We start from the raw sequence: 27,944 nt of genomic DNA, 5'->3' as shown, positions 1-27,944 counted from the left end.
TTTGGTCCCAGCTCTCTGCAGGTCATTCACTAGGTCCCCCTGTGTGGTTCTGGGATTTTTGCTCACTGTTCTTGTGATCATTTTCACCCCACGGGGTGAGATCTTGCGTGGAGCCCAAGATCGAGGGAGATTATCAGTGGTCTTGTATGTCTTCCATTTCCTAATAATTGCTCCCGCAGTTGATTTCTTCAAACCAAGCTGCTTACCTATTGCAGATTCAGTCTTCCCAGCCTGGTGCAGGTCTACAATTTTGTTTCTGGTGTCCTTTGACAGCTCTTTGGTCTTGGCCATAGTGGAGTTTGGAGTGTGACTGTTTGAGGTTGTGGACAGGTGTCTTTTATACTGATAACAAGTTCAAACAGGTGCCATTAATACAGGTAACGAGTGGAGGACAGAGGAACCTCTTAAAGAAGAAGTTACAGGTATGTGAGAGCCAGTAATCTTGCTTGTTTGTAGGTGACCAAATACTTATTTTCCACCATAATTTGCAAATAAATGTATTAAAAATCCTACAATATGATTTTCTGGATTTTTTTTCTTCTCATTTTGTCTGTCATACCTGAAGTGTACCTATGATGAAAATTACAGGCCTCTCTCATCTTTTTAAGTGGGAGAACTTGCACAATTGGTGGCAGACTAAATACTTTTTTGCCCCACTGTATCTCTGACATGGGTCGCCAATACAGCTGTCCAGCTAAAATCCCCCTCTCTCCATCCCCCTCCCTCCCTCCATCCCTTTCTCCCCCTCCTTCAACCCATCTAGCTTTTGCGTGCGAGCTAGTAAGTGGGACCTCTTAGGGGACAAAGAGTGACCTCAATTCAATCTGATGTCTCGCCTATCGATCTTTTCCGATGGCGGCCTGGGCTGCCGTATCCCCAGGAGACAGACAGCTTGGCCGTCCTTGTAATGGCTGACGTTCACGTTTAAAAACCTCTGGCCTGTTTATCAAGCACAAGCCCCCATATCCCTCCCCCATCCCCCTCCCCCGAAATATAAATTACACAGGATGAATTGGAATACAAACCCCCCAACCCCCCAGCCCTGTTTTACAGATTTTCCTCACATGCATTACTCATCTGCGGAACCTTTTGCAAAATTGTCAATACAGATTGATTGAGGAGTTGTCTGGGTTAAATGCATGTGACTGGTGCCTGTGTGTGTCATCTCCAGAGGTACCTGTGTGTTTTAGGAGGCGATGGGACCTGGAACAATTACTGTCAGGCTACGAGTGACGTATCGGCAGGGTTATTGTATTTATCATCCCAACCTCTGACTTGAGCCTTGATTGGTGAGGCCTAACCTCCAGATTGCCTAGATGCATGTAGGTATTTTGCAATGCTGTTCCAATATTGGTTTATTCAATGAAATACTTCTATGTTCACACATGGGGAAGTACTATACAACCTCGAATTTGATGTTTGACTCTACCTACTGATTCAAATGTCTATGTAGTCATGTTTTGATGGAATGTGTAGGTGGAAATGTTCTCTGCGAAAAGGCAGGTGTGCAAAACGGAAGGCAAGAGTAATGATTTTCAAGCCATTCAAAGCAGCCATGCCAGGGTTTGATTTACCCTTACCCCCCAGCAGTGTACACACACACACACACACACACACACACACACACACACACACACACACACACACACACACACACACACACACACACACACACACACACACACACACACACACACACACACACACACACACACACACACACACACACACACACACACCTTTGCTTTGGGCCACATGTGTCTTTTATATTCATACCAAGGGAGGGGAAAAAAGTGTGCTTCCAAAATGGGGGTTGAGGGGTCATGGTGTTTGGCCAGGAGTGACAGCTCTGAAATGAAGGCATAAGTCACTCTCCTACTCACCACACGCACCATTCTGGGATAGTGTGAGAGGGGAGGGGAACAGAACAAGGCTATGAAGGGTAGGGGACTGTGGAGGGAGAAGGCTGTAAGGTAGTTGGTGGGAGGGAGGTGGGGTGTAAAGGGCACAAGGTTACAGTGTGGGGTAGTGGTGTGTGATGGGAGGAGAGGGCGGGGGGAGAATGACTGAATATAAAGCATGTCTTTAGGGAGGCAGAGGACCTGTGAGCTCTTCTCTCTTACCTTTATCAAGCTGACACAGAGCTGCCACTCTGTGAGTGAAGGACCACAGATGTTGTTTACACATACAGTACCCACCCACCAAGCCACACACACACACACACACACACACACACACACACACACACACACACACACACACACACACACACACACACACACACACACACACACACACACACACACACACACACACACACACACACACACACACACACACACACACACACCCTTGAACTGAAGGGTCAAAGACCATGTGTGCACTTTCTCTTGATTCTCTCTCTCTCTTTTTCTCTCTATTTTTCTCCCTGACTCAAACACACACATACATCATTAAGTGAGAGGTCAGAGTGTGTGTTTACACTCTATCTCTCACACGAACAGCAGGGGAGTATCAACATTTGGGCTGCACCCTGCCGTGAGAGTTGGGGAGTCCCCCACTTTGTTTGTCACTGATTGGTTAAGACTATTGATTTGTTTCATGCCTCTGTACCCCATCATATCCAAACAACTCGAGATAAACACAGTGTCCACACTGAGTGACTACTACTCATGGCCAATGGACTGCACTACATGGAATTACCCATATGACATGAGCCATCTGTCATAAGCTTGGTCTAAAATGGCCACTTGAATTCATATTGACTTTGTGTATCACCTGATTTCAGCCTGTTCTTTGGTAAAAAAAAGATAATTTAGTTGTATTATGTTGTAGTCATAATGACAGAATATGCCATGGTGTTTGAAGTGAATATACTTTTGATAGTCTACTTAAACATCTAAAATGTTAGTCATGGTTATGACTGGTTATGACATCTGTAAGTCATGTTTTAACAGCATTGGGCAATACATTCACAGAGTAGGATGTTAGCTGGTTCGCATAGGTCTTACAAGTGGTTGAGATCATAGCAACACAAGACGGAGAAATAACTGTGAACAACATATGTTTATTTCAATTAATGGATCCATAATTTCCAAACAAAAATAGAGAGAAAAAAAACATACTCTTATAGAAATATTCTGTGAACTAATTCATCAACAGACAGTCCTGCTCTCCAAGGTCCCAATGGCTTTCAAATCCCAATAATTGTTGCTGATACCACAGTGCCACGTTAAAAAACAGACTGGTCGTCCAACAATCAGTGTTGCCTTACAGCCGTCATCAATTGATGGTAACTCAAACACATAATAATATCTATGCTACATCACAGTAGATGACCATTGTAACTTTAATGGAGGTTTGGAGGTTAGTGATACAATGTCCTACCTAGTATGCTGCTTGAATGACAATTGAATTGAGGTGGTCTCTACCCTACATGACAATGACATGTGGAGGACATATTGCCTGTCATAACAGGTAACTTCAGATTATGGCACAGTCATAAAATAAATGCTCAGTGACAAAATCTTGTTCTAAGGCAAGTACAACTAGAGTTTTCAAATGCGTATTGATCCAGGCTCCATAACAATTTACATTTGTCACAAAAACATCACATGTGATTGTGACATGAAACTAACTGGCATGTGTTATGCATTTCTATGACAGCATTATGTAGATGTTATGAAGGGATACTTTGAAACAGTGGCAGAAGTGCACTGACCATTACCAGTTAGTGGCCCTGCAGTTTTGACCTTAAAATGGCAGCTGAGGAAGAATCTACCAGTGCTGTGTTTATGATGGGAGTAGGTCGAGTGTGGGTTCTGGATAGTTTCACATTGCAAGTGCCTATTTTTTATTTTTTTATTTGCAACTTCCCACACCCTCTGACATCAAATTATAGACAAAACAAAAGGTATTTTTGTCACCACTACCACAAAGACAATCCAAACAATTAATATCCATGTTCCAATTTGATACAGGCTGTTGATAGGTGTTTTGCCCTGGGTGAGGCGTGATTCTCTGTTTTCTAGTGGCATGTCTGTCCTGTCCTGTCTGTCCTGTCTGTCCTGTCTCCCCATCCTGAACCTGAGCTAGTCTCAACATACCCCTTAACGTGGATGTCTATGAGTCAATGACATACATATGGACACAATCATGAATTTCTCTCATTATAAACAGTGCTAATACACACACACACACGCACAATAAATGTCTTCTGAAAATTCCAAGGAAATTTGGCATTCATTTTTTAATGGCTTCTGGTTTATTAAAAAATAATTGGTTGATGAAGAACCTTTGGCCTGGCTCTCTCGGTCAAGCAGTTCTATCGGCAAAGGCCTTGCTCTAAATCGCCAGACAGTGGAGATTCTTGGACACGTCTCCTTTAGATGCAAGCACAGTGCCGACAATAGAATGACTGCGTCGCCAGTAGCCGCAACCGCTTCGAGTCCAAGACTGACAAAATTGCCTTTAACGGCGTGAGTCCTACAGAGCTGCAGGAGAACGGCGCAAAAACCCTTCTGCCAGCCGGCCCGTCTAGAGCCACCTCACAAACGTGGCGTTGGCGAAGTAGGAGGGGCCATGGCAGCCACCAAGTCTCTCTATTGGCTGTGGTCCGCTGGAGAAGAGGCGTGTGAATGGCTGGATTGGTGAATGGGGAGGGGTGTGGTGAGATAGTCAGGTGGTCGGTCTGCTTTTTGCTGGAACGGTGGTGGTCTTCCAGGGGATGGATGGAGGAGATAAACAGAGGGATTGAGGGATGGTCGATGAAGGCTGGATGAAGAGCTGAATACGCAGCAACTCGTCTTCCTCAGGGCCCGTTCTCGTTGTAGTGGAGGGAGATGGGGCGGTCACGCTGCACGGGCATGTAGGGCCAGTTGTAGCTGGAGCCAGAGAGGAGCATGTCGCGCAGCAGCGTCTCGATGGGCGTCTTGCCCACCAGGCGCACGAAGAAGAGTTGCTCGATGACGGGCGAGGAGACGATGCGGAGGGAGGGCAGCCGCAGAAGCAGGCGGCCGAAGCGGTTGGGCTGGCTGGGGTACTGGTTCCTCACATACTCCTCCAGGGCACACTGGGACTTCTCCTGGATGCTCTCCACGTGGGCCACATCCGACAGGCCCATGGCATCTGAGAAGGGGAGGAGAAGATTAGGCGTTGATGAATTTCTGGTTCATTATGGTTTTGAAAAGTTGACCTAACACTGAATTGCAATGTGAAATTGTGTCCAGCTACGTACAAACATTAGATCTGAAATGTCAGTATCCCTATGTAAATATGTCATTCAATGTAGTGGAATACAATTCCGTTTTCCTTCAGTTGTGGGTCGAGGTTTTGTCCATGCTCTCACACCTCCCCAAGCAGCGGTCCCTGGTGTGAGTCTCACACCTCCCCTAGCACCGGTCCCTGGGTGAGTCTCACACCTCCCCTAGCACCGGTCCCTGGGTGAGTCTCACACCTCCCCTAGCAGCGGTCCCTGGTGTGACTCTCACACCTCCCCTAGCACCGGTCCCTGGTGTGAGTCTCACACCTCCCCTAGCACCAGTCCCTGGTGTGACTCTCACACCTTCCCTAGCACCGGTCCCTGGTGTGACTCTCACACCTCCCCTAGCACCAGTCCCTGGTGTGACTCTCACACCTCCCCTAGCAGCGGTCCCTGGTGTGAGTCTCACACCTCCCCTAGCAGCGGTCCCTGGTGTGAGTCTCACACCTCCCCTAGCAGCGGTCCCTGGTGTGAGTCTCACACCTCCCCTAGCAGCGGTCCCTGGTGTGAGTCTCACACCTCCCCTAGCAGCGGTCCCTGGTGTGACTCTCACACCTCCCCTAGCAGCGGTCCCTGGTGTGACTCTCACACCTCCCCTAGCAGCGGTCCCTGGTGTGAGTCTCACACCTCCCCTAGCACCGGTCCCTGGGTGAGTCTCACACCTCCCCTAGCAGCGGTCCCTGGTGTGACTCTCACACCTCCCCTAGCACCGGTCCCTGGTGTGACTCTCACACCTCCCCTAGCAGCGGTCCCTGGTGTGAGTCTCACACCTCCCCTAGCAGCGGTCCCTGGTGTGAGTCTCACACCTCCCCTAGCAGCGGTCCCTGGTGTGACTCTCACACCTCCCTGGTGTGCACCGGTCTCACCTCCCAGCGGTCCCCTCTCCCTAGCAGCGGTCCCTGGTGTGACTCTCACACCTCCCCTAGCAGCGGTCCCTGGTGTGACTCTCACACCTCCCCTAGCAGCGGTCCCTGGTGTGACTCTCACACCTCCCCTAGCAGCGGTCCCTGGTGTGACTCTCACACCTCCCCTAACAGCGGTCCCTGGTGTGAGTCTCACACCCTCCCTAGCACCAGTCCCTGGTGTGAGTCTCACACCTCCCCTAGCAGCGGTCCCTGGTGTGAGTCTCACACCTTCCCTAGCACCGGTCCCTGGTGCGAGTCTCACACCTCCCCGAGCAGCGGTCCCTGGTGAGTGCACTGGTCCCTGGTGCGATTCTCACACCTCCCATAGCACCAGTCCCTGGTGTGAGTCTCACACCTCCCCTAGCATCAGTACCTGGTGTGAGTCTCACACCTCCCCTGCACCAGTCCCTGGTGTGAGTCTCACACCTCCCTAGCAGCGGTCCCTGGTGTGAGTCTCACACCCTCCCTAGCACCAGTCCCTGGTGTGAGTCTCACACCTCCCCTAGCAGCGGTCCCTGGTGTGAGTCTCACACCTTCCCTAGCACCGGTCCCTGGTGCGAGTCTCACACCTCCCCGAGCAGCGGTCCCTGGTGTGAGTCTCACACACTCCCTAGCACCGGTCCCTGGTGCGATTCTCACACCTCCCATAGCACCAGTCCCTGGTGTGAGTCTCACACCTCCCCTAGCACCAGTCCCTGGTGTGAGTCTCACACCTCCCCTAGCACCAGTCCCTGGTGTGAGTCTCACACCTCCCCGAGCAGCGGTCCCTGGTGTGAGTCTCACACACTCCCTAGCACCGGTCCCTGGTGCGATTCTCACACCTCCCATAGCACCAGTCCCTGGTGTGAGTCTCACACCTCCCCTAGCACCAGTCCCTGGTGTGAGTCTCACATCTCCCCTAGCACCAGTCCCTGGTGTGAGTCTCACACCACACAGAGAGTGTGTTGACTGTGTGTGATACTTTTCACACCCTTCGAGCTCAGTGGTTATGGGGTCAGAGGTGGGTGAACTCAAAACAAACTCCCATTTAGTGTACTGCACGGTGCTGTGCTGTACTGCACGGTACCGTACTGCACATTCAGTACTACTGTGCCCGTGTTTCTGTCCCCAGTATGAACCTTGTTTAAAGGCTGCATCGAACAGTGAGGGTAATTTTCTCCCAAGTGCTTTACTCTAGTGTGCAGCAGAAGCACTGGGACAGGATCTTTTACCCACCACCTAGCACGCTAGTCCCTTTGTCACAGTACCCTTTAATCGGCCCCCTGCGCAATCTTGGTCCTGCTGAGCTTCAGTTCCACATAACAAAAGATTAATATGCCTCATATTTTTGTCACATAGGGCCCCCCCAGGGGGAGTATAACTGCAAATTCTGACACATTTCCCACTTTGAGGGCAGGTGTGTAGTTTTTTTTAGCTATCTGCCATTTTAGGGTCTGTGTGAGGCATCAGTGGCTGAGAAAGCAAGGGCTGTCTGTGTGACTGAACCCTCGCATGCAACTCCGACACCTCCGCAGGCATCCTTTACAGGCACCACTTCCCTTTGTCTGGCTCCCTGAGCACACACAGCCACACTCTGGGGATGAAGACGGTGGCAGTGGTAAGATGGCCTCTCTTTGATTCGGGGTGATGGAACTGGGATATAGGGTGGAATGTCTGTGGGCGGAGGTGAGAAGGGGTATTGAGAGTTTGTCTGTCCTTGTTAGCTCATGCAGGCAGGTCTCAATGGGGGGGCCTGGTCAACGACTGGTCTGTCTATCTCATTGTGTGTACGTGCATGTGTGTTGGCTGGATTTGTGGGACGGATCACATGGATGCTCAGGGCTACAGGGGTTATGTAGGTCAGGGCCTGGGCTGTGGCGAATCCCTCTTGTCGCTGCAACCCACCATGAATAATTCAAGCACAGTGGTGGGGGCAGGGGTGAGAGGGCTGGGGTTTGGAGAGGAGAGGAGGAAAGGGGAGGGGCTGCCTGACTGCTTTCAATAATAGATGGAAGCGTGAAGGAGAGGAGGGTGATGAAATAAATGAGGAGAGCGAAGGGTTTCTTCAGCCATCCAAATGGAAGACTGCGGGCATAGTTATTCTGACAAGCTGTGTGATGGAGACAAGGAAAAGGGCGATCGACAGGAAACAAAAAGCAAGACCTCAGAGTTGGGTTCTCTCACACTCATACCCCCTGGGTCATAAACAATGAATCCTAAACACATCTCAATCCCAGATCTGACAGAATTCTGGGTGGCGTAGAATAACCATAACTTTCTACTGTGCCTCATACAGTGGCAAAAGTGGTGTATCAAAGCAATAAGCAAACTATTGTTTTTATATTGCTATTTCACCAATATCTACGCTTCTTTATCTCATAAGTAGTCTATCCATGATAATATTTGTATGGTATCCATACATTATTGATACATTGTTTATAAAGGCATTGTTAACCACTTGGTTGTTAACCACATGCTGTATTGCAGACTCTATACGTCTACTAACTTATCTGGAGTGACCACTATTAGCTATATGTGTAGTTCCGCACAAAATACGACACAAACTATCCTACAGATAGACATAAACAAAGACATATAGAAACAGAAACCACTAAAGTCAACGCCACTCACCGGAAGTGAAGAGCACGATGGATTTGAGGCAGGAGTACTCAGCTGTGTCCACCTGCAGAACCTTCAGTTTCTCCACCTGCTCCTGGAACACCCGGATGTGGTCCATGAATGCCACCACTCGCTCCGCAGACATGGGCGATGCGTGCAGGCCAGCCGCCGCCAGCAGGGGCGCCACGTGCAGCGGCATGGAGCACTGGGCCGCGTTCAGCACAAACAGCTCACTCCATGACATGCGCAGGAGCGCCACCTAGGGCACGGGAGGAATGATGGTAGAATTGGTTAGTTCAGAGTAGACAGAGGGTGGTTCTGGGAAACAGGGATAACAGTGTTTATCTTCCTTATGCAGATAGATGATTGAGGATGGCAAGTGTTAGTGATATGCTCCAACTTAAAGGCTGCTGAACCCACAATTGAACCTTTACATGACATACCAAATGCAGACAGAACTATTTGTTCAGGGCAATATATGTGTTGAGCATCTACAACTCATCCATAAGGGACTACCCAAATAAAGTGACCACACCACATCTCTCTATAAGCATTCATAATTTCTATTTTCTAGTCAGGCATAACAAAAGATTATAGTCAGGCATAAAAAAATATTTAGTCAGGCATAGTTTCTAATCAGGAATCAGGGTGGTCCTCCTCACCTGGTCCATGAGCTGAAGGTCAGGGAAGAAGGGGATGTTCTTGGCCCACTCCACAGCGCTGAAGAGCAGCCGTGCGGCCAGCTCGCAGATGTTCTCGATGCCCATCAAATTGTTTCCCTGCATGCACTGGGACCCGTAGCGGGATGTGGGGTAGGGCTCGGCGCGCAACAGCAGAGAGATGAATCCTGATAGGTAGGGCTGCCCATTGTAAGGGTCGCTGCCATTGGTCAGGTACTGACCCGGGCTAGACTGGGAGTTGGACATGCGGCCTCTCTGGACAGCTGAGGGAGAGAAAGAGAGAAAGGGTTAAGAGAATAAGGAGATATGGCATTTGAATTTTATGAGCAAAATACATTTGCCCTCTTTTGACATTTCATAAGCGAATACACAAGTGCTAGAAGCTAATTGTTTGGCGTGGTGCAGGTACAGTAGGAGCTAACTTGGTTAGACTACTGCACTTTTCGTTCATTCACGTGGCTGCACCCTATGAGATTTTATTTCAATCCAGGCTGGCACAGTTACAGTATCATTTAGGACCTGAAGCTTCTCTGTCATCACGTCGTCATTACTGCATCTAGCACTAACCGGCTTGATTTAGTAGGCTGCAATTACCACCGTGTCATAAAGCACCATCTAGAGGCACTCAGACGAGTCTGCTCTTTCTCAATTGGAATATATAGGGCCAAATCACACTGGGGCTAGCAGCTAAAAGACATGTCATGGCGGGTGCCTGGGGAGAGTAGGAAGGAGGGTGGAGGTTGGAGGTGGGGGGCGCAAAGTGTGGAGAAACGGGGGGTAATTTCTGCGGCTCTAAATGTGTCGGCACTCTGTCTCCTGACCGGCAGACACCGGTGCCGTGCATCAGTGAGTAATGGCAACCAGCAGCCAGTAAAGACACTACGGTTCTTCACACCTCTGCCCCCCCCCCACTGCCAAATGGCTCAGCCGAAGAGGAAGAGGGCACGCAGAGGCTAAGCACACATCCCCACCCCCGCCGAACTATGATGTGGCGGCTCAAAGCCCATTTGGAAAACACCTGTTCAGTCATCCCCGCTGTCTGACTAATAACTCCATCTACAGTTACAGAACGAGGGAGAGGGAAGGGAAGGGAATGGAAGGGAAGGGAAGGGAAGGGAAGGGAAGGGAAGGGAAGGGAAGGGAAGGGAAGGGAAGGGAAGGGAAGGGAAGGGAAGGGAAGGGAAGGGAAGGGAAGGGAAGGGAAAGGAAGGGAAGAGAAGGGAAGGGAAGGGAAGGGAAGGGAAGGGAAGGGGAGGGAAGGGAAGGGAAGAGAAGGGAAGGGAAGGGAAGGGAAGGGAAGGGAGGGGAAGAGAAGAGAATGGAAGGGAAGGGAAAGGAAGGGAAGGGAAGAGAAGGGAAGGAAGGGAAGGGAAGGGAAGAAGAGAAGGGAAGGGAAGGAAGGGAAGGGAAGAGAAGGGAAGGGAAGGGAAGGGAAGGGAAGGGAAGGGAAGGGAAGGGAAGGGAAGGGAAGGGAAGGGAAGAGAAGGGAAAGGAAGGGAAGGGAAGAGAAGGGAAGGGAAGGGAAGGGAAGGGAAGGGAAGGGAAGGGAAGGGAAAGGAAGGGAAGGGAAGGGAAGGGAAGGGAAGGGAAGGGAAGGGAAGGGAAGGGAAGGGAAGGGAAGGGAAGGGAAGGGAAGGGAAGGGAAGGGAAGGGAAGGGAAGAGAAGGGAAGAGAAGAGAAGAGAAGGGAAGGAAGGAAAGAGAAAGAGAAGAGAAGAGAAGAAGAAGGAAGGGAAGGGAAGGGAAGGGAAGGGAAGGGAAGGGAAGGGAAGGGAAGAGAAGGGAAGGGAAGGGAAAGGAAGGGAAGGGAAGGGAAGAGAAGGGAAAGGAAGGGAAGGGAAGGGAAGGGAAGAGAAGGGAAGGGAAGAGAATGGAAGGGAAGAGAAGAGAAGGGAAGGGAAGGGAAGGGAAGGGAAGGGAAGGGAAGGGAAGGGAAGGGAAGGGAAGGGAAGGGAAGGGAAGGGAAGGGAAGGGAAGGGAAGGGAAGGGAAGAGAAGGGAAGGGAAGAGAAGGGAAGGGAAGGGAAGGAAGGGAAGGGAAGGGAAAGGAAGGGAAGGAAGAGAAGGGAAGGGAAGGGAAGGGAAGGGAAGGGAAGGGAAGGGAAGAGAAGGGAAGGGAAGAGAAGGGAAAGGAAGGGAAGGGAAGAGAAGGGAAGGGAAGAGAAGGGAAGGGAAGAGAAGGGAAGGGAAGAGAAGGGAAGGGAAGAGAAGAGAAGGGAAGAGAAGAGAAGAGAAGAGAAGGGAAGGGAAGAGAAGGGAAGAGAATGGAAGGGAAGGGAAGGGAAGGGAAGAGAAGGGAAGGGAAAGGAAGGGAAGGGAAGGGAAGAGAAGGGAAGGGAAGAGAAGGGAAAGGAAGGGAAGAGAAGGGAAAGGAAGGGAAGGGAAGAGAAGGGAAGGGAAGAGAATGGAAGGGAAGGGAAAGGAAGGGAAGGGAAGAGAAGGGAAGGGAAGGGAAGGAAGAGAAGGGAAGGGAAAGGAAGGGAAGAGAAGGGAAGAGAAGGGAAGGGAAGGGAAGGAAGAGAAGGGAAGGGAAGAGAAGGGAAGGGAAGGGAAGGGGAAGGGAAGAGAAGGGAAGGGAAGGAAGAGAAGGGAAGGGAAGAGAATGGAAGGGAAGGGAAGGAAGAGAATGGAAGGGAAGGGAAGGGAAGGGAAGGGAAGGGAAGGGAAGGGAAGGGAAGGGAAGGGAAGAGAAGGGAAGAGAAGGGAAGGGAAGGGAAGGGAAGGGAAGGGAAGGGAAGGGAAGGGAAGGGAAGGGAAGGGAAGGAAGGGAAGGGAAGGGAAGGGAAGGGAAGGGAAGGGAAGGGAAGGGAAGGGAAGGGAAGGGAAGGGAAGGGAAGGGAAGGGAAGGGAAGGGAAGGGGAAAGAGAGGTGATGAGGGAAGGCAGAGGTAGTGACAGAATGAGTGATAGAAAAGGTTAACAGAGAGCGGAGCAAGAGAAAAGAGTGTAGGAGATAGGGGCGAGAGAGAGAGAGAGAGAGAAGGAGGGCTAGGGTTTGGAAAATACTTTGAAACTCAGCATCACCTGTCCTTCGACACAATAGCTGTGAAAATTGAATACACTACAGTGTATCAAAGAGGACAGGTCAAATCACTTAAGAACATAGTAAGTCAATAGATTCGTCCATAGAATTTCAAGACTGTTGACTGATTAGAAAAACGTTTGAGTTTGTGACCAAAACATATTGGTCTCCCTTGAACTTAAGAAACTTCTGTCCCAGGGAAAGAACGTTGTCTCATTTTGCAAACAACAACATAGCGTACAGAGACAGCATGTCATAAGGTGAATGCACCAATTTGTAAGTCGCTCTGGATAAGAGCGTCTGCTAAATGACTTAAATGTAAATGTAAATGTAATTGAACAATGGGCCATACCATGACACTCACAAAAAAAAAAACTCCTGGTCGTACTCAAACCTGAACTTTTTTCTAGAGCACTGTTGTCCTTCATTAGAGGTTAGTATGTTATAACTATCTGAATTTAAAAAAGATGTATCAATACATCATAATGATTAATGCCATAATCCACCAGACACCAAATCCACCACTTCCACTTGTCTTCTGAAAGGCCTCTTTGAGGAGGTTGTGTGTGAATGCATGAGTCGAAATGACGCATCAAAAGCATCTCTATGTGAATGAGCAAGGGAAATGAATGAGACAGGGAGAGAAGGGCATAGACAGGGTAAAAGGGAGAGGGAGAAAGACAGTGACTGGCATTGGATGAGAGAGAGAGAGAGAGAGAGAAGGATGTAGGGACAGATTTGAATGCCTGCCATAATCGATTTCTAATTGGTCGGCGGTGGCCTAGTGTGGTTGTAAAGACTGGCAAACAGTGGGACCAAACAACTAAAGAGCCTAAAACCCCAAACAGAAAGACCATGGCACTACATCGAACCTCATGGTACATAAATAAGGCAGAGGGGAGAAAAGGGCACGAAACAGTTATCATGGGCGATTTCAGCTGTGACTTTTAAAAAACACCACCACATCGAGTCACAGAGAGTGTGTGGCCGTGGAGTTAAGCACACCTCATCTTACCACGGCTGTCCTTATTTGGCCTTTAGTCACTGCTAGAAGTACAAGACAGTTGAGCAAACTATTGTAGATAAATACAATTAAGGACTATCTGCTACTGTAAAAGGTCATAGTCAGGGGCTATGTACTAGAAGCATGACAGATTTGGCACAGCCTCATTGTCAACTGAGATTAGTGGTATAATGGTTTTCATGTAGTCCCTTAAAAGTCTGCTAACAAAAAACACAACATACTGTAACATTCAAAACACAGATACACACAACAATAGTTTTTTTGGTTTGATTTACAGTAAAGCAGTGTGTATTGTGTAAAGCCCGCTCAGAGAGGAGTGTCTGATGAGTGTGTGACATTCATGTGTTATTCCTGTGCTTCTCACAGATTCCTTTAGTTTGGGTTAAACTCTGAACTCTGGGTTCACTGCTCTCACTCTGCACGCAAGGGTAACAGTGAAGAAGCAACCCCCGGGGCAAAACGTCAAACCATTTACCCGTAGTCAAATACAAATACACAGAGGAAAGTGGGGCAAGGCTGTGAGAAAGATGTGGAGAGAATGAGAGGAAGAAAGGGTGAGAAGAAAGGAGAGAAAAAAAGAGGTTGAGAAAGAAGATAAAGGTGAGTGTAAGAGGAGAGAATTGAGAAATGGTTCCCAAACTGTGGGGCGCACCCCCGAGGGATCGGAAAGGTAGGACGTGGGGTCCCCCCCACAAAAATAAATAAATTTAGGAACTCATTCCGGCTAAACATACTCTTGAAAGTTGTAATAGTAGAATGCACAAGGTGCAATTTGGAAATGGGGTAGTGCATCATTAGTTCCTCTTGACATGTTAGTCATTGCAGACCTTAGAGACCTATAAATATCACATGAATACACATTAGACATGACAAAATGTGTAGAATTGCAGAATTTTTTTTATTTTACCTTTAACTAGGCAAGTCAGTTAAGAAAATTCTTATTTTCAATGACAGCCTAGGAACAGTGGGTTAACTGCCTGTTCAGGGGCAGAACGACAGATTTGTACCATGTCAGCTCAGGGGTATGAACCTGCAAACTCCCGGTTACTAGTCCAACGCTCTAACCACTAGGCTACCCTGCCGCCCCCAAATAAGCTTTCAACATACAAAATTCTCTCCACCAACAAGAGGGCTGTGAACAGTTTGTGTCATGAACAGTACTTGTGCCCATAGAAATAGACGTGGCGTGTGCGCGTGGGGGGGCACGGGATATTCCTCAATGCTGGAAAGCGGGGCCATAGTAAAAAAGCTTGGGAACCCTTGAAAGAGACAATGGGATCGAGGAAGAGGGAGGGGAAACAGAGTGAAGTATGACATTGTATGGAAAGGGAGAGGCAACGGGTAAAGAGACAGGGAAAAAGAGAGACACAGACAGACGGAGATGGAGAGAGCTCCCGGTGAGGACGCTCAAAAGCGTCAGCTGCAAACGTAGCCCCTTTAATATCCACCCAGTCACGTTGGCGCTGCTTTGATGAAGCAGATGTGAATTCATAACAGAAATGCACCCTGCACGAAGGAGTGGTCTGGTTTTCTATCTGTTCGATCACACTAAAAAGCTATGCTATACAAGCGATTCAATCATTTTCATTACGTTGAGTTAAAACTCAATGGCTGTTTATCAAGGAAATTGGTGTAAAGTCACCTGGACTCAGAAACAATACTTCAAAATGTAACAATGGACATGGATAATGCTAGACAATGTAAAAACTAGCCTTTCATATCGTAACAATAGGCTAACCTGGCTATTGTACAGACAAGAGAGAAAATTAGAGACTCAACAAAGAAATATAACAATATGACAAGCAATGTATTGTGAACTGGAGTCTATTCACCTTGAGGTGTCAAAGGAAGCCCATCTCTGCAGAGTGAGCTCTATTCCTCCACTCACATCCCCCCTCCTCTAAAATATTCAATGCTAGCCGTGGGGATATCAGAATGGGAAACGACGAGTGCCTCAGCTCAATGGTCTCTTCATGGCCTCTCACTTCAATGGAGGCTGCTTTCTGGCAGTGAATAATGGCAAGGCCTCTGTCAATATGGAAGCCATGGTGCTGGAACCTCACAGCCAGCTTGGACTGGGGGGAGTGAATTAGCCTATTAGCTTTACATAAAGAGACCTATTCTAACATGTCAATAAACTATGACAGTATTGTAATAGGGAAATGTTTTGGCGGGCCAGAGTTTAGGGGGCAAACTAGTTTCGGTTTTTGATTGCCTGCAAATACAAACTGGACAATGTGTATGGGTTAGTCAATAAAGGCAGTCAGTTAGCGAGCCGTGGTACTTACTCAATAGAGTCAACCTCACATTTGGACCTTGAACATGTCCATTATTAATGTTTAGTTTCTGGTTCCCATTGACCTACAGTATATCTGTCTCTGTGTTTGGTTGGTGTGAACCAAGGTTCACCAACTGTAGCAATCCTATGTATGAGTAACTGAATATCAATATACAGGACCTTCCCTGTGTTATTTACCATTGTGGGACACACACTAGGAGTCACAATTGAGATAATCTGTCTTTGAATGTTCTGTTTATGAACAGTCGTAACTATGTACTTACTATGAACAATCTAAAGCACAAGTAGCTCGCAGCCCACCTTTGAGTAAATCGCCAAGCAATTCTGAAAGTACATGCAATTTTCACGTGTTCCACGGCAACCTGTCATAAACAAATCTCACAAGTATCAGACACCACAAGCTCCCAGCTACTATTTATTGACATTATCACACGCCTAGTTAGTCACTATTGGCTTAAAAAGCCAAACCTAACACTATCTGCCAATTAATGTCCAGCAATATTGCTCCTGTCTGTCTGTGTGGTGCGTGCGTTTGTCGTGTAGCCAGCTGATGTGATAACCGTCTTGTGGGTTGACAGAAATACTTTCCCCCAATCAAATCAAATCAAACGTTATTTGCCACATGCGCAAGAATACAACGAGTGTAGACTTTACCGTGAAATGCTTACTTACAAGCCCTTAACCAACAGTGCAATTCAAGAAGAAGTATATATTTACCAAGAAGGCTAAAATAAAAAGTAATAATAAAAAGTAACACAATAAAAATAACAATAACGAGGCTATATACAGGGGCACCGGTACCGAGTCAGTGTGCGGGGTTACAGGCTAGTTGAGGTAATCTGTACATGTAGGTGGGGTCGAAGTGACTGTACATAGGTAACAGACAAACAGCGAGGAGCAGCAGTGTACAAGTGGGAGGGAGATGTCAATGTAAATTGTCCGGTGGAGATTTTAATGACTTGTTCAGCAGTCTAATGGCTCGGGGGTAGAAGCTGTTAAGGAGCCTTTTGGTCCTAGACTTGGCGCTCCGGTATCGCTTGCCGTGCGGTAGCAGAGAAAACAGTCTATAACTTGGGTGACTGGAGTCTCTGACAATTTTATGGGCTTTTCTCTGACACCGCCTATTATATAGGTCCTGGATGGCAGGAAGCTTGGCCCGACTGATGTACTGGGCTGTTCGCACTACCCTCTGTAGTGCCATACGGTCAGATGCCGAGCCGTTGCCATAACAGGAGGTGATGCAACTGGTCAGGATGCTCTCGATGGTGCAGCTGTAGAACCTTTTGAGGATCTGGGGGCCCATGCCAAATCTTTTCAGTCTCCTGAGGGGGAAAAAGGTTTTGTCGTGCCCTCTTCACGACTGTCTTGGTATGTTTGGACCATGATAGTTCGTTGGTGATGTGGACACCAAGGAACTTGAAACTCTCGACCCACTCCACTACAGCCCCGTCAAAGTTAATGGGGGCCTGTTCGGCCCGCCTTTTCCTGTAGTCCACAATCAGCTACTTTGTCTTGCTCACATTGAGGGAGAGGTTGTTGTCCTGGCACCACACTGCCAGTTCTCTGACCTCATCCCTATAGGCCGTCTCATCATTGTCTGTGATCAGGCCTACCACTGTTGTGTAGTCAGCAAACTTAATGATAGTGTTGGAGTTGTGTTTGGCCATGCAGTTGTGGGTGAAAAGGGAATACAGGAGGGGACTAAGTACACACCCCTAAGGGGCCATAGTGTTAAGGATCAGTGTGCCAGACGTGTTGTTAACTACTCTTACCACCTGGGGAGGCCCGTCAGGAAGTCCAGGATCCAGTTGCTGAGGGAGGTGTTTAGTCCCAGAGTCCTTAGCTTAGTGATGAGCTTCGTGGGCACTATGGTGTTGAACGCTGAGCTGTAGTTGATGAACAGCATTCTCACACAGGTGTTCCTTTTGTCCAGGTGAGAAAGGGCGGTGTGGAGTGCGATTGAGATTGCGTCATCTGTGGATCTGTTGGGGTGGTATGCGAATTGGAGTGGGTCTACGGTGTCCGGGAGGATGCTGTTGATGTGAGCCATGACCAGCCTTTCAAAGCACTTCATGGCAACCAACGTGAGTGCCTCGGTGCAGTAATCATTTAGGCAGGTTATCTTCGCTCTTCCTTGGGCACAGGGACTATGGTGGTCTGCTTGAAACATGTAGGTATTACAGACTTGGTCAGGGAGAGGTTGAAAATGTAATTGAAGACACTTGTTAGTTAGTCCGCGCATGCTTTGAGTACAGGTCCTGGTAATCCGTCTGGCCCAGTGGCTTTGTGAATATTGACCTGTTTAAAGGTTTTGTTCACATTGGCTACCGGCAGAGTTATTCACATTCATCCAGAACAGCTGGTGCTCTCGTGCATGCTTCAGTGTTGCTTGCCTCGAAGCGAGCATAAAAGGCATTTAGCTCATCTGGTAGGCTCGCGTCACTGGGCAACTTGCGTCTGAGTTTCCCTTTGTAGTCCGTAATAGTTTTCCAGCCCTGCTACATCCGACGAGCATCAGAGCCGGTGTAGTAGGATTCAATCTTAATCCTGTGTTGACGCTTTGCTTGTTTGATGGTTCGTCTAAGGGCATAGTGGGATTTCTTATAAGCGTCCGGATTAGTCTCCCACTCCATGAAAGCGTCATCTCTAGCATTTAGCATAATGCAGATGTTGCTTGTAATACATGGCTTCTGGTTGGGCAACAGTTGAAGTCGGAAGTTTACATACACTTAGGTTGGAGTCATTAAAACTCCATTAAAACTTTTTCAACCACTCCACACATTTCTTGTTAACAAACTATAGTTTGGGAAAGTCGTTTAGGACATCTACTTTGTGTCCCAACAATTGTTTACAGACAGATTAATTCACTTACAATTCACAGTTTCACAATTCCATTGGGTCAGAAGATTACATACACTAAGTTGACTGTGCCTTTAAACAGCTTGGAAGATTCAAGAAGATGATGTCATGGCTTTAGAAGATTCTGATAGGCTAATTGACATCATTTGAGTCAATTGGAAGTGTACCTGTGGATGTATTTCAAGGCCTACCTTCCTACCTTCAAAGTGCCTCTTTGCTTGACATCATGGGAAAATCAAAAGAAATCAGCCAAAACCTCAATTTCTAAACGCTTGAAGGTATGATATATGATATGATATATGCCATTTAGCAGACGCTTTTATCCAAAGCGACTTACAGTCATGTGTGCATACATTCTACGTATGGGTGGTCCTGGGGATCGAACCCACTACCCTGGCGTTACAAGCGTTACAAGCGCCATGCTCTACCAACTGAGCTACAGAAGGATCACGTTCATCTGTACAAACAATAGTACGCAAGTATAAACACCCTGGGACCACGCAGCCGTCATACCACTCAGAAAGGAGACGCGTTCTGTCTCCTAGAGATGAACATACTTTGGTGAGAAAAGTGCAAATCAATCCCAGAACAACAGCAAAGGACCTTGTTAAGATGCTGGAGGAAACTGGTATAAAAGTATCTATATCCACAGTAAAACGAGTCCTATATCGACATAACCTGAAAGGCCACTCAGCAAGAAAGAAGCCACTGCTCCCAAACCGCCATAAAAAAGCCAGACTACGTTTTAGAACTGCACATGGGGACAAAGATGGTACTTTTTGGAGAAATGTCTTCTGTTCTGATGAAACAAAAATAGAACTGTTTGGCCATAATGACCATCGTTATTTTTTTAGGAAAAACGGGTGGTCTAGGATTTTTTCCCCCCACTGGTTGCACGTGACATGCTGGTAAAAATTTGGTTAAAATTATTTAAGTTTGCCTGCATTAAAGTCCATGGCCACTAGGAGTGCCGCTTCTGGGTGAGCATTTTCTTATGGCCTTATAGAGTTGGTTGAGAGCGGTCTTTGTGCCAGCTTCGCTTTGAGGTGGTAAATAGATGGCTACAAAAAAATACAGATGAGAACTTTCTTGGTAGATAGATTGGTCAACAGCTTATCGTAAGGTACTTTACCTCAGGCGAGCAACTCCTCGGGACTTTTTTAATATTAGACATCGCACACCAGCTGTTATTGAAAAAAAGACACAAAAAAAAAAGACACACACCCCCACCCCTCGTCTTACCAGAGGTAGCGTCTCTGTTGTGCCGGTGCATGGAAAATCCTGCCAGCTCTATATTGTCAGTTTTACTTCGCTCAGCCTGCCTCCCCTTTTCCGGCGTCTTTTCTTCACGCAAAAGGCGCGGGTCTGGGCCTGTTCCAGTGAAATCAGGATATCCTTCTTGTCGGACTCGTTAAAGTCAAATGTTTCTTTCAGTCCGCGGTGAGTAATCGCTTTTCTGATGTCCAGAAGATATTTTCTGTCATAAGAGACAGTAGCAGCAACATTATGTTCACAATAAGTAAAAACATAAGTTACATAAAACGGCAAAAAAATTACAAAATTGCACAATTAGTTTTGAGAATGTAAAACGTCAGCCATGTTCTTCGGTGCCACCTTCAGACATTCCTTCTCAATTAAATGTTAACTGCAAAGTAGGCATACCTGGCAGAAGTATATCATGAGTTGTTATATCATTTGTATCTATTATTTGAAAACTTTGCCAATAAATGAGCATTTGCAGTACAGAACCATCACTGGACCAGCACATTCGCGGCACAATCCTCACTTGTTAGATGTGCAATTAAAGGGACAGATGCACAACTAAAGGGGAATTACACAAAAAAAGGAATTAGTTAGTTTTATTCCAAACTTTAAAAAATGGGTATTCTGATTTGATTTAAGCTTTCACATGGAATCAGAACATCCAATTTTGTTGTTTCTCTATGAATAATTGCAATTTTGAGAGTGAAAAAAAATGAAAATATAAAATCAGTCGGGAAAATATAAAATAGAATTTGGAAGAAAAATTCTATAGGACCCCCCCTTGTTTATTAACCATTATTTTACCAGGTATATTGACAGAAAACATAGCTAGAAAAAAATGAGTAGCTCACGACACATTTCATTTTTTTAAAGTAGCTCCCGTGCTAGAAAAGGTTGGAGACTTCTGATCTAGAGGGTGTACTCTAATGGATAGTGTGCCTGCCCATGCCAATATCTGGGTACATGTCACCATGTGAGTTCGTATCTGTGACCATGTCACTATGCGCGGTAGCTGGTAGGGAATGTATTGTATGCATGAGAAGGCTGTTAGTTGTGAATGTAAAATTGCCTGTGTCAAGTATACAGTGTGTTCTTCGAACGTGTGAATTTGACAAACATCACAGTCTATATTGGTCTTTTTTGGTCTCACTAAGGTCAGAGGAGCACATACGGAACATTCCGACAGCAGAACATGATATGCACTTCACTCCCAACTAGCCCAAGGAAATGTCAGCCACAGGTTCACTGTCTCTCTCTTCCTCACTCCCTCCTCATCCCTTAAACCAGTGTTCTACTCTAAGCAGGAATGTCATTGAGAAACATGTAGAGTAGAGATGCCAGAGGTGCCAAACAGGTAGAGCAGCAGAGAGGTAAATATGACCTTTTACATGACTATTTAGTATAAATCAACCTTTAACACAAGATATTAGATATGTATGTGGGCTGAAATAGAGTGACCTCTCAGTCAAGTTGCATACTAAGTGTCACCCTAAAGATCAGCTGGACTGTCCAAATAACGCTCCAGAATTAGCCACGTACAACACCAGCGAATGTGAAACTTGTCTTAAATAATGCAGATGTGTTTGGTGCCAGTTACTGCATGGATTGGATCAATTACTCACTCACTTTTTGTACCTTACTAAAAAGTTGCCATGTTTAACAGAATTTCGCCACTAGGGAGTGGTGCATTTTTGGAGAGGGAGGGGAGATGTGGGGCACCGACTTGGTCAACAAGAAAGGCCCACGTAACCACAAACATAACCTGTCAGGTTTGTTTTTATATGCTTTGTTGCTGATATTCTGCTCTATTTGTTTATTTTCACTGGTAGAGGCCTCCTACACCATCAATACATTACTTTTAACAATGTTACCAACAGTAGAAGGGCGTGGGTAAAATCACTGGGGAAGCCAGAAAAAAAAGCCATATTACAACCTGTGTTGTGATAATTGCGTTGTTTGCTCTATAACCTATAATCTGTCCAGTGAAGTCCCCATTCATTTTGCATGTAACATACAGTTACATGCCCTACAGTATGGTCAAGCAAGTTAATGTTTCTGACATTCTTGGACTACTAAACAACTATTGATTTAGAACCCCGGAGAGTTATCGCAAGTCGCAAAGAAAACAGGAGCTACTTCCACTAATTCCAGCACCATTTCAACTTCAACATTTCTACATCATCAATCACCTATGCTTAGTCTAATACAGTGACAACTAAAAGATACAAAAAGCAATTCAGTCCAATCATCATAAGCTAAATATGATGTGGCTGTCCATGGTTCCAATTCTGTGTGTGTGTGTGTGTGCACATGTGTGCAAGTAGAAAAAACATGTTGATTCAGCCTACTTGTAGAGAAAGGCCAATGCCATCCTCCTCTCTTTCAAGTTGACAAAACAGTCTATCACTCTGTCATACAGTACATGCTTTTTTGTATTGTTGTCCTGGGCTACCTGGCTAAAATGTTTGTGTGACAAAACTGCACATTTTAGAGTGGCCTGTTATTGTCCCCTACACAAGGTGCACCTGTGTCATGCTGTTTCATCAGCTTCTTGATATGTCAAACCTGTCAGGTGGATGGATTATCTTGGCAAAGGAGGATTTGCTCATTAACAGGGATGTAAACAAATTTGGGCCATTTTGTTTGAGAAATAAGCTTTTTGTGCATGTGGAAAATTTCTTGGATCTTTTATTTCAGCTCATGAAACATGGGACCAAAACTTTATATTTTTGTTCAGTATATCTTTTTTCTTGGTCAATTTTTTGGGGACGTCTGCCTTCCCACTGGTTACCGAGAATAGTGTTGAGAATAGCGTGATATTTAGATGATTATTTTGTGCATGGCTTGCATAACACAAGTACGCAATAACTTGTAGCGCTTTCTTTATATTTGGGAAAATGAAAGTATTTCTGATGACTTTTAAAGACGTGACAGTCCTCTGCTTTAACCCAAGAGCAAACACTCGTTTTTGAATAACTATTACAAAGTTAATTATTGATAGTTTCAACAATCAATTTGAGATTATTTCAAATCCATATTTTGGGCAGGAATATACATTTGTGTATTTCCAAAATGTACAGGTATTATAACTCAGAAAGCCCAATAGCCTTCTCTCATCAGCCGACCCAGGTGCATTATGTAGAAGAAACATGACTTATGTATGACCTCTGAGGAAGGCGAAAAGAAGCTTTGGGGGTGTAGTCTTACTGCTTTCTCGCTGCTAGCAGTAAGTTTTTTATGTGATTGCAATGCTGAATTTAAACGTGTGCAATTGGTGCTTCTAGTATTAATTTCCCCACCATTAGTCTACCTCTGAACATTTCAGGGCAAATGGTTAGCAGGACATTATCTTAGGCCCTATTGCCGAGTTAGAAACATATATGTAGACTATTTCACACCAAATAATGCCTCTAACATTTTGGTTATTATAATCTGACTAAAAAGTTAATTTGTTTTTCTTTTGGTGTTTGAAAATTATTGGTAGGTCTAAAGAAAACAATTAAATATGTTGTATTTACTACCTGACACAGGTTGCCATTTCAAAGCATTGTTAACACTTGGTTGTAGTACAACACAAGTCTGCATAACATAACAAGGCCTGCATTCACCACGTCGTCATCTTCAATTTAAAATCAACACTTTGAATATTTTAAAGAAGTGCACTATTTTAAAATTGTCCTCAAATGCACTGACACTTACGAAGACACGTCTCTAGGCCTATAATTCACGATGAGGATGAGTCTGTTTTGCGTGTGATTGACCTGTACCAATTTAACACTTGAAAGAATTTAGATTTTTTTTAAATCGTGTTTATGCTGAATAATAATCTAGACCATATAATGGTAACATAGAAAAACAGTAGTTAATATATAATGTAGCCAAATAATGGTCTGATAACATATTGAGTGTGTTTATGTAGATGAAAGGTCAACAGACTGCGGTGCGTCAGGATACTTCCTCCGGTTCATTTAATCAGAAAGGGCCGTGGCCGACAATTTACCCTGCAGTGCTTTACATGAACTATGTACAGCGTACACACTAGCACACTAACGAGATCCATTGGAGGATCATTTTAGGCGATGGAACGGGTATTTCCACCTAAAATGCATTGTATAGTTCATTATGACAGAGGCTACTGTATTCAAGACCTCGTTTGTAATAGGCCTGCCTGCTAGATACACTCACACACTGGAAGTTAAACACAGCGTGCTTCATGCACAGAGCGCGCGTCTTCTGTTGACTACAGTATGTGTCACTATTTGCACTGTTTATGGTCACATCATAGGAACCTTTTGGAGTGTCCACAACAGCTTGCGTGGCCAGGTTTATCGATAATTGTAGTTTATAATTTTCGATCAAATCTATTCCAATACGCTAACAAGGTTGACTCCAGAGTAGGCTACACTGCACAGCGATGCATGTATTTATGTTTATAGAAATGTATTGTTGGTGGATAACGCATAAAACACAGAGTACAACGACGTCCAGCATGGAGACACGCATGTGCAAAGCTTTTGTGAGGATTTCGAGTGTCTGGTTCACGTGTTATAATTTACACAGCTCGTCTGATTGAACATGACGCAGCAAGGTCCTAGCTGACTGATTAAAAGTAAAACGCAGTGCTTTGCGAACACGTCGCCACTGTTCATCTTTCGCACTAATTGACAAGTTCTTAAACATGCACAATACAATACATGTAGCGGGCCCTCTTGTAAACGAATAGGGTGTCGGGGAGCAAACACCAGAATTAATGGGGAGACAAAGGGAGCCCTTTTCCGAGGGGAGAAAAATAATTGCATACCATGGATTGAATAGGAGATACAAGTGTAGACGATCTGAAACAACAAGCATTGCGTTACAGCAGACTACAGATGCCTTTTAGGAGAACTATGACTGATAGAAGCAGGAAATATATAAGACACGGATATCTATCGTTAAAGCGCTAATGTTATATCGTTTCAACTTTACGCACCGATATTCGTGACACCAAACGTCCGCCAAAACCAATTTGAACATTTTATTAGTTTACATTACATTTACATAAAGGCTACAGTCTTCAACGAATCTAAAATCCTGTCTTACCTTCTCTTCTCATGCCGACTTTGAGGCACTTCTTCAATCGGCAGTACTGGCACTGGTTCCGATGATGTTGGTCGATGGGACAGTCGCGGTTCCCCCGGCATGTGTAACTGAGGTTCCGTCGCACCGAACGCTTGAAGAAGCTTTTACAGCCCTCGCAGGTGAATTGACCGTAATGCTTGCCACTGGACTTATCCCCGCACACCATGCAGTCCACGTTGGGGATCTTGTCCCCGGAAAGTGCATCGTTCCCCGGGGTGGAACCAGAGGGGGTTCCCGGTGTCCCGCCAGGCTCCTGACTGCAAATCTGTAGCTGGGACCCGGGATCCGCCGAAATGTTCTCTTGCCACTGGTTTACTACCATTGCCATGCTATCCTAAAACACTTTGGTTAAACAACAGATACAAGTCCAACTCCGTAGCGCGGGGAGGAGATAAGAATCCGTTCTGACGTCTTGGGAAAACAAGGCAGGGCGAAAAGGCGCTTCCCACTTCCTCCAAAAAAGTATTTAATATATTCTCAAATAGATGTTCTTAATTCGTTAATCAAATGTCCCTGTCGTAAACGTATCGTCTGTAAACTTCTATTAAAGTTTACGAAGACAGTACGGTATCAACATGACTATTTCGTAAGAATGGAGCCTACTGCCAGTGTTCTCCTCTCGGGAGAAATCCATAAACACGCTCTCTCAAAAACTTCGTGTTTTTGAAGTCGACCAACAGCATGTACAGAATGGAGAAGTGGTCGTTAAAGTGTCATGTTCATGAATATCGACTGCCTCGAATCTTATTCTGCTTAAGAATCGAACTGAACTAAATCAACATCTTCTCTCAATCACAAAAGAACAATACTGACCATAGTTCTACGCAAGTATGTGATCGAAGTTGTCTTGTGAACTCATAAGGACATGCAATACCAAAAGAAAAGTTGCTTTCGTTCCTCTAATGTTGTGCGCCACGATGAGGACTGAATAGAAATGACGACCAACCATGGATGGAGTGCTCTGTGGTAGATGCAGTATATTTACAAGCAGATATCTTTGCCAATCATGTACTTCACCCGTCGGCAGCCTGTCCCATCTCTGAGAATCATAGTTAGAATTTGGTGAAAGTGACACTAAACAGACGTGCTTGTAGCCCCCCCACCACCACCATATAAGGCCAAAACTACCATATAAGGCATGACCCCTCCTCTCGTTGAGAACGGTTTTACGCATGAACGAGCAGATTCAATTGGCAAGAGGAGAATAAAGAAGTAAGGCACTCTCCAATTGGGCAGCCGCGGATTAGCTATACAGTATGTTCTGGTTGATAGAGTGGCTGTGTTATTCCTGTATAGCAGAGTGTAGCTGTATACACAAATCAATGTAGACATAGATCTTTTTATATTTTTTATATAATAACACAAAACTGTTAGGCCTCACTCAAAGGGAAAAATGTCTTTATCAAAGTAATAGGCTTATGTCAAAATACGTCTTTATAAACTTTTCCACTCTACTTTAGCTTTTATTTTCATTGTTTATTTGATGCCTATTGAACTCAATCATCCCCACCTTAATTTACTTTTCTAAAAATGTTTTAATTACTTTTATATCCTACTGATAACGCAATGCACTCTTTCTGAACGTTTAATGTTACGCCCACGTTCTGAATACTATACAGTTTTCACAGAAAGATTATCGATTGTGCCAAACCAAGGTGACAAACCTCTCACCAAGAGACACATATGGAGTGTTCAATTTGTCAGTTTGTTGTGCAGTCAAACTTGCCATCTGGATATCAATGCACAAAAGGCCATAGCAGTAATGAACGATGGCTACAGTGTTTATCTCTAATGGGGTTTTCAAGTTGAAAACAGTAGGGACCTAATTATTTTTCCAGACAGGTCCTGATCTGTCATAGTAATAAGACCATTGTAGATGACAGCAGCAGAATCCCATGTGAAGACTAGAAGTAAACTCAACCAAAATAGTACATGTTTTCAACCCTTCACTCTGCGGAATTTGATAACCTAGGCCTGGGCCTCGGGATATTAGTAGTAGTATATGTACCAGCCATTTGTTAGTGACTTCAACATAGTCAATATCGAAGTTGAGCTATATGCCTAACTCAAATACAAATTCATATTTTCTAACTCCGGTCTGAAATGTCAGAAGTTGATAACAGCATTTAAGCCTAACAACTTTGACAACACCAACAATGTATGTTTTATCGCAAGAGATCTGTGAGTAGATTTTTTTCCCCCAGACGTGTCCAAGCATGCAGAGGGAAAGACTCCCTACATGTCCCCAACCGGTGTGCGCCAAAAGTTAACTTTCATAAGGTCAATCAATTGTGGCAAATGGAAATGCAAAGAACCCGCTATCACTATTCTGACGTGAACTAATTTAGCCTGTGCCATTTAGAAAGCATATTCTATTTAGCGTTCATACTGTTTGGACAGTTGTACCAGAACAGAACGAACAGCGTGTGTCGTGAAGGCATTGCGCTTTCAGAAATGCAACGCTCCACACATTTTGCTTTTATGATTTTTACTTTTTCAATAATGAGGATAACTAATCTTTAAAATATCTTAATTACAATGTCATTAGCCAACCTATTGCCGGGGCAGGTTGGTTTGAAAACCATGCGTAAAACCAAATATTCAGTAGGCCTAAAATATAAACGGAATACAGACTGGGTTATTCACATTCAGAGAAATAAGCTGTGCGAACGGAAAAACTTTATTAACGTTGAAGTGATTTCCCCAAAGGAAAAAAAGCGCGAAGAGGACGGGACCCCACTTAGCTTTTAGCCAGGTTGAGTGCAGTGCTTCAAGTGCCCCGGGCGAAAAAGTTGGCCTCGCGCTCGGCATAATTGTTGTCACATGTAACCTTACCTGTCTTCCAATTAGCCCCTTGACTCGCTATTAGAGCATTCCACTGGCTATAGGCCAGTCACCAAGGGCAATTTTTGGTTT

General features: G+C 45.6%; 2 protein-coding genes and 1 long non-coding RNA gene across 19 annotated transcripts in view; 1 reads left to right on the top strand and 2 right to left on the bottom strand.

The window, feature by feature from the left end:
* Positions 1 to 3,047: 3,047 nt before the first annotated feature.
* LOC118364411 (nuclear receptor subfamily 2 group F member 5) lies at positions 3,048 to 26,073 on the bottom strand. 2 transcript variants are annotated; one of them, XM_035745930.2, is made up of 4 exons: positions 24,990 to 26,073; positions 9,426 to 9,706; positions 8,776 to 9,022; positions 3,048 to 5,127 (listed from the first exon to the last, which is right to left on the bottom strand). In XM_035745930.2, exons 1-4 carry the CDS (start codon positions 25,354 to 25,356, stop codon positions 4,811 to 4,813), a joined length of 1,212 nt encoding a protein of 403 aa, XP_035601823.2. In that variant the 5' UTR covers positions 25,357 to 26,073; the 3' UTR covers positions 3,048 to 4,810. The 2 variants fall into 2 exon arrangements, with proteins under 2 accessions (XP_035601823.2, XP_035601824.2); XM_035745931.2 differs by lacking the exon at positions 24,990 to 26,073 and adding an exon at positions 19,887 to 20,059.
* Positions 5,147 to 8,765, bottom strand: LOC127914288 (mRNA decay activator protein ZFP36L3-like). Of its 16 annotated transcripts, XR_008087904.1 has the most exons (5): positions 6,915 to 8,765; positions 6,178 to 6,429; positions 5,888 to 6,102; positions 5,780 to 5,851; positions 5,147 to 5,420 (listed from the first exon to the last, which is right to left on the bottom strand). XR_008087904.1 is itself a non-coding variant. In XM_052489559.1 (3 exons), exons 1-3 carry the CDS (start codon positions 6,811 to 6,813, stop codon positions 5,415 to 5,417), a joined length of 516 nt encoding a protein of 171 aa, XP_052345519.1. In that variant the 5' UTR covers positions 6,814 to 6,857; the 3' UTR covers positions 5,147 to 5,414. The 16 variants fall into 16 exon arrangements, 1 of the variants encoding a protein (XP_052345519.1); XR_008087895.1 differs by having other exon boundaries at positions 5,456 to 6,102; XR_008087899.1 differs by having other exon boundaries at positions 5,780 to 6,102.
* The window catches only part of LOC127914290 (uncharacterized), a 35,288-nt gene continuing 27,322 nt past the window's right edge, over positions 19,979 to 27,944 (top strand). Inside the window, exon 1 of the long non-coding RNA XR_008087910.1 lies at positions 19,979 to 20,084. This is a non-coding gene — a long non-coding RNA (uncharacterized LOC127914290). The remainder of the gene's footprint in view (positions 20,085 to 27,944) is intronic.

Source organism: Oncorhynchus keta, chromosome 31 (assembly GCF_023373465.1).
Source record: "Oncorhynchus keta strain PuntledgeMale-10-30-2019 chromosome 31, Oket_V2, whole genome shotgun sequence".
Classification (NCBI taxonomy): Eukaryota; Metazoa; Chordata; class Actinopteri; order Salmoniformes; family Salmonidae; genus Oncorhynchus; species Oncorhynchus keta.
Note: the sequence above shows the minus strand (reverse complement) of the source record. Positions and strands in the feature narration are given on the sequence as shown.

Excerpts from the sequence above, each read along its gene's own strand:
- LOC127914288 (XM_052489559.1), bottom strand. The coding sequence starts at position 6,813 with ATGGGAGGTGTGAGAATCGCACCAGGGACCGGTGCTAGGGAGTGTGTG. Across the intron at positions 6,430-6,698 it reads AGGGACCGGTGCTAGGGAAG|GTGTGAGACTCGCACCAGGG; the intron begins GTGTGAGACTCA and ends CTGCTCGGGGAG. Across the intron at positions 5,780-6,393 it reads AGGGACCGGTGCTAGGGAAG|GTGTGAGACTCACACCAGGG; the intron begins GTGTGAGACTCA and ends CTGCTAGGGGAG.
- LOC118364411 (XM_035745930.2), bottom strand. The coding sequence starts at position 25,356 with ATGGCAATGGTAGTAAACCAGTGGCAAGAGAACATTTCGGCGGATCCC. Across the intron at positions 9,707-24,989 it reads AGTCGGCATGAGAAGAGAAG|CTGTCCAGAGAGGCCGCATG; the intron begins GTAAGACAGGAT and ends TCTCTCCCTCAG. Across the intron at positions 9,023-9,425 it reads ACCTTCAGCTCATGGACCAG|GTGGCGCTCCTGCGCATGTC; the intron begins GTGAGGAGGACC and ends CCCGTGCCCTAG.